Here is a 10862-nt window from a genome sequence, read left to right as displayed (position 1 = left end):
TACCGGTCTGTGTCAGAGTCTCAAGCAATCTCATGGTTGTGTTTTTTTTTTATCTTCCCGGATGAGATATACAGGTATTACGTGCTCGAGGGATGTCTGGACGTGTCTGGACGTGGATGACCGTCAGGACGGCGCGTGCTTACATGAGCAGGCTGCCAGGCGCAGACATGGACCTCTCCTCTCTCCTGCTCGGACACTCGAAGGGGTTGCTGAAGGAGCGCTTCCTCAGCATGGCTCTCACCAAGATCTGAAACGTTCACAAGCACAGGACAGTTGGGACGACGTGCAAAAGCTCCGCTGTGGCTCTGCACGGAGGAGAGAGCAGAGGAGATCCAGTGGGAGACTTGCACACGGGGGTTGAAACAAACCATAATGTCTGATAGATAATACTTAATAAATCCTATATTGACAATGTTTGTTATTGCACTTTTGCATGGCTGGTATATTTTGATGGTAAACTCATTCGTGCTAATGTCAATATCTTGCTAACTTCATATAAGTCCATATAGAAGCCATCATTGGGGTTGTGAGAATGTTCTAACCTCTTCATTGGCTTGTTTAACAGTCAATCTATAGTGTGCTATAGAACCAGGGATCGATGGCATTAATATTTCAGATGTGCCCTTTAATAGGCGCTGCTATGCTGTGCCACAGTGCCTGTATATGCAACTATGTGAGCTCGTTTCCAAATCGGTGCCACATTGGAGCATTTATGGAGCCGGATGATGTAGAATCTGGGTTTCCCCCATTCAGGGAAGTTGCTCCTTTGCAGTGGGTGTTGGGGTTTATGTGAATGAAAGGGTTTTAACCTCACCGGTCTGTAAAAATGGACTGATAAGGCGGTCAAACCCAAAGAAAAGCTTTAAAAGGAATACACACCTTTACAACTGGGGCATCAACTTGTTTTTTTTGTGGTTCAGAGTTGAGCACTGTTGAGAGGCAGCCTTGTCCTTGCGACCAAGGCTGCCTTCTAAAAAGTAAAATCATGTTGCAGTGTTTTGTCACCATCATGGCTAACAGAGGACTGCAGTTGTTAGGGAGCAGCCTCTCTTCACCTCTCTTGGAAATCATGAGCAAAGACGCATCGACTTGACACAAAAGCACCCGGCGAACGGAGGACGCTCAGGGTTCCTTACCACGGCAGAGAGGCTGGGAACAAACTTGACGGAGTTCTGGATTTCCTCCTCTGTCACCTCCACCACAGAGCAGTGCTCCTCCTCCAGAGGCAAGGGCTCCGTGCCTCCCTGGGTCACCCACTGGTCCATCTAAACACACACACACACACACACGTCTATAATATACTGTATCTAGGATCCACAGAAGTTGGCAGCATCTTTACAGGAAGTCTGGCTCTCCGCTCTGAGTCCATTGTGACATGTTTAAAATATTCCAAAGGGCGACTGCACAGCATGCATATTTTACACTATTATTGATTCATACATGAGCATTTTCTGCCAACCAGCCATCTGCTTTGATTTATGTTGTTGTGCTACTAAAACCCAACAGTAAAGATTTAAAAGTAGCTGGAGACACATAATCTATCACGGTGACCAACAAGCCGGAGTTTATTTTTGTCAAACTTATATTTTTCAGCAAACATTACTCAAACAAGGGTAGAGAACGCATTTGCTGGGAACTATTCTCCATCCTGGACTTTGTGCTCATGTGATCATTAACAACAACACAGTTTCTGGGATAAACTACAGTTTTTACAGTCATAATAATGAACAAACATGTCCCTCGGTTATGTAGTGCTGCAGAGATGCCGCATTTTTGTAGGCCAACCAGCAAAGTTGGCATTGCACCGGTTCCCTTGACAAAAATACAATGGGATTTTTCCATTTAGCCACTTGTTAGGCAAGCACCTTTTTTGAGACACGAAAAAGCAAAACAATTCACGATAGGGATATTTTACTGACTTTTTAGTTCTAGAACAAAATGTCTTAAGCTCGTCTTAACCACTGACTTTATTTCAGGTATCTAATCAAAAACCCCCTTTAAGACGAGGGAACTGGAAGTGTAAAACCGCTGACTCATTCCTGCAGCACTCTGTGGCTCACTGGTGTGTTTATACTAGTAGGATCAGTTCTTTGATGTTTTTGGTCTTTTGACAGGTTGACAATACGAAACACGTCTCCAGACTTACCCCTTAAAATAGCAGCGTACATCGTGATGCATTCAAGTGCTCGTTGGGAAGCTTTGACATACAGGACTTCCAAGATGACAAAAAAAGGTACGCGCTAGAAATTCAAACTCTAAACACAATTAATCAACCATTAACATCCCAAATGGTGTGGCTGCTCCTTCAGAAATGATCATTTTCTTTAACATCCCAGTCAAAAGTTCCCAAAATCAAAAAACACCCAAGAAGATCTGGCACCGTTTCAAATCAGTGAGCATCAATAGGAAAAGTAGAGGAGAAAAATGTATAAAGGCAGTATGCTTATATCAATGGGTCACCTACCTAAAGCAACTTGAAACTCTGCGCTTTTATTTTGTTTCACCATAACTTGAATTCAAAATTGTAAAGTATGTAACAGGCTGTGTATTTTCTATGTAAGTAAATGCACCGTGTAGCACAGGGGCTAAAACATGTTTCGCTTTAAATTCAATTGAAATGTAATGTTAGCAAATTAAATTGTTACCAAAACACTTTTCTTTAATAAGCTGCATTTTGTAACTTTTGTCAAGTAAGAGATGTGCTTGTGTGTGTGCACAAAAAGTTATCGAACTATGTATCCGTGGCGTGGCGTCAAAAAAAACGCCATTCGCCGCGAAACAGGAAGTCGTTGTAACTCGGCCGTACATAGTCTAATCTGCTCCAAAGCGTGATGCCTAATTATCTCTTGTTCCATAAACACAGAGTCTCTGGTGAGAAAATGACTCACTGAGGCATGATTAAATTGTGTCATAGAAACACCGTGGGGAGTGGGGACCTGTCCTTGGCTGGTCCTGGACCTCCCCCTGTATCACTGACTCAGTGTTAACGCAGTCCTCCACAGGGACAGAAGGGTTTCATCGTGCCGAATTAACCCTAGCGTAAATACCAAAGTGAGGTCAGAGTCTTTTGAGCCAATCACAGGAGATTGTGTGTGTGTCTGAGCATGAACAATGACATTCTCGCTATGGCTGTGCTCAAGGTAGCTGCCCGTCAACCTGAACAAACCTCTGCGTAGTTACCTTGATCTCAGGGATGGTGATCCTGGTGTCTGGGTTCTTGTCCAGCATCCGCAAGACCAGGGTCCGCAGCTCTTCACTGATCGTTGGCCTGCACAAAACAAAGAACAAAGACTTGAGAATGTAGTTGTTGATGGAGAAAACAACTGGCTTTTGAAGTAACTGAAAACAATTCATAGCAGCGATTCTCAACCAGGGACAACCATAGTTTGGAGATACGTAGGAAGATTGTGGAGTAGCTCCAGCTGCTCAACTTATTTGAAAAAATCGTAAATATGTCCTCCTATTAAGTCAGCTGCAACATCTGAACAGTTGAGTGTGACAAATAGAAAATAGTGAGCAAGCACGCAGAGACTCTAGCAACAGAACAGTTAGCTAAAGGTACTGCAAAAGCTGTTGAAATGGTTAACTGAAAGTAACAAGTTAAAATAGCTAAAAGTAAAAGACAAATGGTTAAAATCCTTAAAATGAATGGCTTAACATTAGAAATAGTTAGCTAAAAATAAAGGAATACAAGTAAATGGTTCAAAAAAGGTGGACGTCATTGAGGGGGTTCAGTAAAAAAAGGTTGGCATCACTGGTTTATGGGACATTTTGTCCCGCTAGGACTTAAAGAGCTACAAATGCAATTGAAGTCAGTGCTCTAAAATATTTCAAACAGTGACCTGTAACCTTTGTATCACCAACAGCTGAGCTTACCATCTTTATGAAGACGCACTTTCCCTGACACTGATAAAATAACATTAGCGTGCATGATAGGAATAGAGGTCATTAGTGTCTGACTAAAATAGGTTTCTGTGAGCTCGATGCACTACACCTCCAGTATAATGGCCCTCAGCGCTGACGACAAGGTGCAGCTTACGCTCATTGATCGGTACATTGTGGGGATGATTCCATTAGGCGATGTGATACTCTGTAGGGGAAAGTTCGTCCATTGAGCATCGCCCTCTTCTTGAACAGTCTTGGAGTCTCTTGAGCCCACTGGGGGAAGACACTTATCACTGACAACATGACACCCTGTCCTTACACACACTCCAACTGCCACTCATAGCCCTTTCACATGTGCTGTGTTTACACTTCACCAGTGCTTTCCCTCAGTCCATCACCACTGCCAGACTTCCTGTTTTCCTATCTTTATTTGTCTCCGTCTATTCTAGCGTTATTGACTCAAAAAACTACTTCCATGTTGACCATTCAGGCAAAGTGAAGATCGAGGAGGCAACCCACAAATTAGCTTTTTCCTTGCTTGTTTTGATCATACACAGGGGACATTTACTGTGTGTCATACTGGCTGCTGCGCCAAGCTATTCATGTTTTTGCAGATGCAATTTGAAACTGAAAGAAAAGAGGAAAATGGCTTTGCGACTGAGATGCAGTTAAGAAGATAGCGAACGGGCGAAGGCGATGATTACTGTGGACTGGAGGTGGCTGAGACATCGCTGCTGTCTCTTTTAATAAAGTGGAGGGGAGGCAAAGACGCAGGGGATGGACTTACGTTTCTGGGAAATCCACAACCCTGGTCCTTATCTTGTTGTGCAAAGCCAATATGTACTCGTCAATAAATGGGCACTGCAGGTGGAGGAGAGGAAAGACAAGTGAGAAAAACAAGGAAGGAACAGTGGCAGGGAAAATATGTACCCCAAAAGACAACTAAGACAAATAACAGCACCAATCAGCTCCTAGCATTACTAGAATAAATGAGACAGCTAGACTAGACGGCTGTTCATCAAACAACATTAAAAAAATAGATAGTGTTCCTGTTGCCCAGCCTTTGCTGCTACCTTTAGTGGACCAGATGAAAGAAAAAAAAGAAAATGTGCAGACTTGCCTTGCCAAAGACGAAACAGTAGAGAGTGACCCCCATGGCCCACACGTCCAGCGCCTTTAAGAAAGTGCCAGCAGTGACATTAATTGCAACATGATGGCAAACAGACTGAAAAAAACATACATCTAGGGATCAAAACACCTCGCTGCACAAACTAACACGTCGACCTAAATCAATGCAGATTGCCTACAGTGATTTATGGGATAATTTAAGGTTGTTGTTTGTATATTTGGGGGGGGGGGGGGGGGGGGGGGCATCTACCATCAAGATACCTTGTAAATGGATGTGTGTGATCAGGTAACAGATGCACTGCAGCGATCCATCACGCTCTCGCTGGATGAATAGCTCTCCTAGGAATCCATTTATGTTCCTTGATAGATATGAAATTATAAAACTAGCCCTCTGAGCCGGCGTTATCTATCACAATGCCACAGACATGTTGCTGTGAGACGAGGTGCTGCGTGACTGGCATGTTCTGATGGACTACTGGGACTGACAACCTGGGTTGAAGTGGCATAATGGTGTCAGATATTTGATATTTCGCTGCTGATTTACACCACAAAAAAAAAGAAAAAGAATCACAAATGTTGGTGAATAATGGACACAAAGGCTCTCTGGAGCATGGCATGAACAAATCCATATCAGGGGGAGTGCGAGACTAATAGGACTGCATAGATTTCCACAGGCACTTGAACCGCTCCAACATCCTTTCTGTCTGCAATCAAAGATTCTATTCTGGTAATTTTGCAAAAATAATTTGTTGTAGAGGCAGGTGGAAATCAATGCAATCGTTATGGAAGAGTAGCGGGTGATCCTTGACAAAGGTGACTGATCGTCGTTTGACTGTAAAAGTAGGAACCGTATAATGGTGTGAAACATTCCCGAATCAATACGAGGTGTGTAAAGCCGATAGCCTTATTCCATTTCTTGACTCCGGTAATGGTTTTGTGCTCAGCTGCTTTACTGGCTTCCTCGTTATTAATACCAGCTCACCCACACAGGGGAAAAGACTGACAATGACAATTTGCTCCATGGATTAGCAGGCCGGCAAAGGTCTGAAAGCTCATCTTGGGTTTTAATGGTTCTCATTTTCCAATCATGAGGTCTCCGGCTTAGACCGGATGGACGTATGGTTGTAGAGTCAACTCACTTTTCCGCTGAAGCTCTTCCGCGCGTCTGAAAGGGTCTCTGGTGCCATGAACGCAGGAGTGCCAGCAGTGCTGGACAGCATAGCGTCGTTGCCCTCAAACTGGTTGCTGACCCCAAAGTCCGCTATCTTCACATGGCCGTCGTCCCCCAGTAGCAAGTTAGAGGGCTTGATGTCCCGGTGGACAATCTTCTGGTAGTGCACTGAGGGTAAGAGGAAGTAAACAGTCAGACTTTTAGAACTACAGACGAACAGCATCCAGATGATGTTGTTTTTTCCTGGACCTTTAACAGCAGAGGGGATAAAAAAACTATTATGCCAGTTCATAAACTGTTGCTTTAACCAAAAGGAATGATGTGAATACTGTGAACCTAAGCTCAGCTTAGACAGAAAGTGTTACGGCTTGGAGATGTACTTAACAGCTATCTGGAGCTAAGCCCTGGACACTTCCCTGACTGGATAAGTGGGGCCCACTTGTCTGAGGAGGTCTTATTAAAACATGAGGCACTTGACTTATTAAAAGCCGAGATAATTAAACGTCGTCAGCAGCACTAATAATACTTAAATTAGAAACACACAACGTCAATGACCTACTGTCTGGCAAATGAGCTAAAATGTAAGCTCATTTAGGCTTTAGAAGACATTGACTACTTTGGGAGTTTATTAAGCAGCCTTTAAGTGTTCAACTAAATTAATCGGCAATTTAAAAATAATAGTCATATGAATAAATTGTGAATACATATATAAGAATTTAAGAAATTGTTAAAACTCAGCTCATTACTATAAAGTATGAAAACTCATAAAATAACATTTCATGAGTTGAGCTTTAATGATTACTTCATTATTTCAGAAATTGATGGTTAGTAAATGTACATTAATTTGATGCTGTGGTTTGTGGTTAGTAAATTCATTCTTACTGTAAAACATTACTTCCACACACTCCAATCCACAGGTTGTGTTTTTCAAGAGGGTCGGCAAAAAAAAAGCTAAGTGGTAGGAAACAGCTTTTCATCTGGAAACTTAGCTGAGCCTCAACTGAGACCTACGACTCATGAGGTGTAAGCACTCAAACACCGCCGTGTGCAAAAACTAAAAGCCTATACTGCCTTTACATGTAAAAAACAACCTATGAATGCCATGCTTGTGATTCTCTGTAGCCTTGTTTTTAAGATGGACCAGCTCAGAGAGAGGCAGCGTTGACCCCTAATCATTAGGCCCATAGCCAGGTGGAATGGATCTACAGCAAATGAGGACACAGCTTTCACTGAGCAGAGGCTCGATACTGATGAGGTGGACGGCAGAAATGTGCAGCCAGACCCCAGGGGCATGGGAACAGAGGGTCAAGAACATTTTGTTCCATTAGATTAGAGAATGCAACCACGTCATTTATGTTTTTAAGGAGAGACACAGTGCTCCAAATGTTCCTGCTTTTATACTTTGAGATTCATAATGGGGTATGATAAAGAGGGATATCTTTAGAAATGGAATATCCAATGCTTTCCTGGCCTCTAGGAACACCCCAAAAACTGCATGTAGCCTTTTAGGTGTGAGTGGGAAACCAGGGAATTCATAGCTACAAATGCATAAATCAGTGTCTGTTAAACGCTTCACAGATGTGGTTCAAAGACTCAAGGACAGGCCTTGTTCTGCATGAGATACTTACGGTACTCCATGCCCAGGATGATGTCTCTGAAGTATAACCTCGCCTGCTCTTCTGTCAAAGGATTGTCTGTGGGCACTTCCATCACTGGACTGCAAAGGCACGCACCGGAGAAAACAAACACACGGACAGCGAGGCAGACAAATCCATTATGTGTGTCAGTTGTTCTGTCATTTGCATGGGAATTTAAATTACAAATGTAAAGACATTCAAATACAGATATGCATCAGAGACATCCTGATCAAACATCGCCGATACTCAAATACTGTAATACAGACAATCTGGATCTTCTTTGTATAGATCCCAAACCCAACAGCAGCCAAAAACAACTTGTTATATGTTTGGATGAGTGAACAGGACTCACTGTTCTACACGGTTACAGCTTTCTTCACCTCCATCAATATCATTATTCTGTGAGGCTGTGCAGCAGTTCCCTGGTTCGATTGTGATTAAAAGGGAATTACGGTTCAACTATCCCGAGATAGTGATCAGAGCAGAGCTGGTACCGTTAAAAACAGCAGGGATCTGATCCAACAATTCTGTTTTGCAGGAGTTTGAACCTTGTGGTACCAAGAGGAGCTGATATTTGCATTCTTACATTAAGTCGGCATACAGACGTGCAGCAGACAATTAGAACAGTGGTGTAACACCAAAAGAGTTCAGGGCTGCCAATGAATGATGATCTCCATCACAAATTAATCTCTTGGTTGTCTTTTTGGTTCAGAATTTCAACCCCACACCCTATTTAGCGTAAATATCTGTAAGCAGATATAAAGACACGTTAAGTGTATATTAATAAAACTTCTCCGATGTAGAAAATTTATATTATCCAACAATATTAAACTTTTTATTATTTACGTGTTAGTGGTTGTTAATAAGTTAATAAGTTAATAAGGACGATCACAGAGAACTTTAACTAGATATATCGAAACAATTCTAAGTTTCACTTCATGTTTCATTACAAAGTATTCAATTGTAGTTTGTTTTCTTTCTTACGTTCTTTGAAAAACAAAATTCTTGATGAACGATACGATATTTTTTAGCTGATCACAATTTGGCATTTTAAAAGTGTTACAGAAAATTGAATAATTGCTTGTAATTAAAAATCACGAATTGATTGTTTATACAGGGAGTGTAAATGCTAAATAGCAGGGGATACAATAGAGTGTTGTAACTTTTCGATTCATTCACTAATCCTTTAGTCCGCACAATGTCTTAAGAAATAAAAAATACCCATAACAATTTCCCAGATCGCGAGGTAACGTGTCACGGGGCATGGTGAGGACTCAAACGCAGACAGTCAGGTGTAGTGAAAAAGGTTTTAATGATAACCAAAAACAAACAGGGAATCCAGGGACAAGACAAAAGACGAGGGGGCAAATCCGGCAGGAAAAGGCAGAACAGGCAGACTGGAAAACCGGGAACAGGACGAGCAAAACGGGCGGGTAGGTCGGAAAACAAACAATGATCTGGCAGTGGGTGTGTGTGCCGCAGGGGTTTAAATAGTGAAGGAGGCAGAGTGAGCAGGTGAGAGTAATGAGCCGAGTGTGACTGGCAGGTGCACTGAATGAACTGTTTAGGTGAGTGAGGAGCTACAGAAAGAAACAAAGACACAGAACACACAGGGCAAAGCCTGATCGTGACATAACGTCCTCAAATTGCTTGTTTCATCCAACCGATCCAAAACATGAGCAAAAACTCTCATTATGAAGAAGTCAATAAATAGTACAAAAGGTATACATAACTAATTTATGCAAATATGTGAAATGATACCAGCTACCCCCTCCCACCTCCATTCGCTAACAAAAAGTTGCAGATCATCAGAATTCGCTTATTTTTTATTTAATTTGTTTTTGTGTAGGAAGGAACAGCTCGTGCATCAGGACATGAATCACGTACACGGACTACCGGCACTAGTAATAACCGTGAAAACCAAAGAACGTTATGATTCCCTTTGAAGCCGGGGACGGAACAAACACCTGCACTGTGGCAGCTCGGAGCGATGATGGAGAACACGGCGGAGATGGAGGCAGGGACGGAGTGAGGAAGAAATTGAGGAGGTGAAGGTAGAGGAGGATGAGCCTTAAAATATATTTTTTCTTTTCAAAAAGGACATGTTCTCTACTCACCCCTTAGGCATCAGATCAAACACTGTCAGAAAAGGGCAATAAGAAGGGACACGTAAGACCACACAATGCATTTGTTCATTCATTCAGATGGGGTTGACACCTCAGCGCCACATTATTATCATGAACATAGCACCACTCAGAGCATGAAGAGTTTGACGTTCCACACTAATACAGGCTGTGACCTGGCACTGTGACCTGGCACTGCCGATGGAAGATTGTTTTTTTTTTTTGCATAATGCGTGAGCCCTGAGGTGGTGTGGAAGGAAACAAGAGATAATCTGAATTATGAATAAGTCATATGAACACTTATTGGTGGCATATGTGCCGAGTGCCAAAGGCTGAGAGAGGGTGAAAATAGGGCGGAAGATTTGGACAAAGAAAATATGGTCAGCGTACCCATGTGAAGGTTGTCCTCCGCTGGATCATCCAGCACCTGCAACATTAACATTGGCATGAGTGACCACTTTCCACTTGAAAATGTAAAAACCAACATGTGCACAGTTTTAAAAGTGATGGACACTTCCTGGCTTCAAAACTAGATCTTGACACAAAAACCCTCCTAAAGACAGAGGAGCTAGCCCCGAGCTGCTAGCTTGAGGCTACATTAGCCACTACTAGCATAACCATGGATGAATAAAGTCTGTTTAGAGGTCTCAGGGAGTACTACTGTGAAAAAAGGTTGTACACTGTGCAGTTTAATTAATACATTACTACAAGTTTGAAAATGATAAAACAAATCTGGAGAAAGAAATGAATTTCCATAAACAGATTCTACATTCATACGCAGAATCTGTCGACGGAACAACATGTTGGTATCTGAAACTCTCGTGCTTCAGTTTGTAGTCCGAGTAGTATTGACCAATCACGTTGAAGCAGTTTTTGGTTGAATGCAGGTTGGATTTGGTTGAACAATCCGGTCTCTCA

General features: G+C 42.4%; 1 protein-coding gene across 1 annotated transcript in view; it reads right to left on the bottom strand.

The window, feature by feature from the left end:
- The window catches only part of camkk1a (calcium/calmodulin-dependent protein kinase kinase 1, alpha a), a 50339-nt gene that overhangs the window by 5325 nt on the left and 34152 nt on the right, over positions 1-10862 (bottom strand). Inside the window, exons 7-15 of the mRNA XM_076101277.1 lie at positions 10335-10371; positions 9939-9960; positions 7813-7901; positions 6153-6352; positions 5006-5059; positions 4673-4746; positions 3181-3268; positions 1137-1265; positions 144-247 (exon numbers count right to left, since the gene is read on the bottom strand). Coding sequence (XP_075957392.1) covers positions 144-247; positions 1137-1265; positions 3181-3268; positions 4673-4746; positions 5006-5059; positions 6153-6352; positions 7813-7901; positions 9939-9960; positions 10335-10371 — 797 coding nt within the window. The remainder of the gene's footprint in view (positions 1-143; positions 248-1136; positions 1266-3180; positions 3269-4672; positions 4747-5005; positions 5060-6152; positions 6353-7812; positions 7902-9938; positions 9961-10334; positions 10372-10862) is intronic.

The sequence above is a fragment of the Anarhichas minor genome, unplaced genomic scaffold (assembly GCF_050575085.1).
Source record: "Anarhichas minor isolate MPS153535 unplaced genomic scaffold, ASM5057508v1 ptg000027l, whole genome shotgun sequence".
Taxonomy (NCBI): domain Eukaryota; kingdom Metazoa; phylum Chordata; class Actinopteri; order Perciformes; family Anarhichadidae; genus Anarhichas; species Anarhichas minor.
This window is presented reverse-complemented; position numbering and strand designations above follow the sequence as displayed.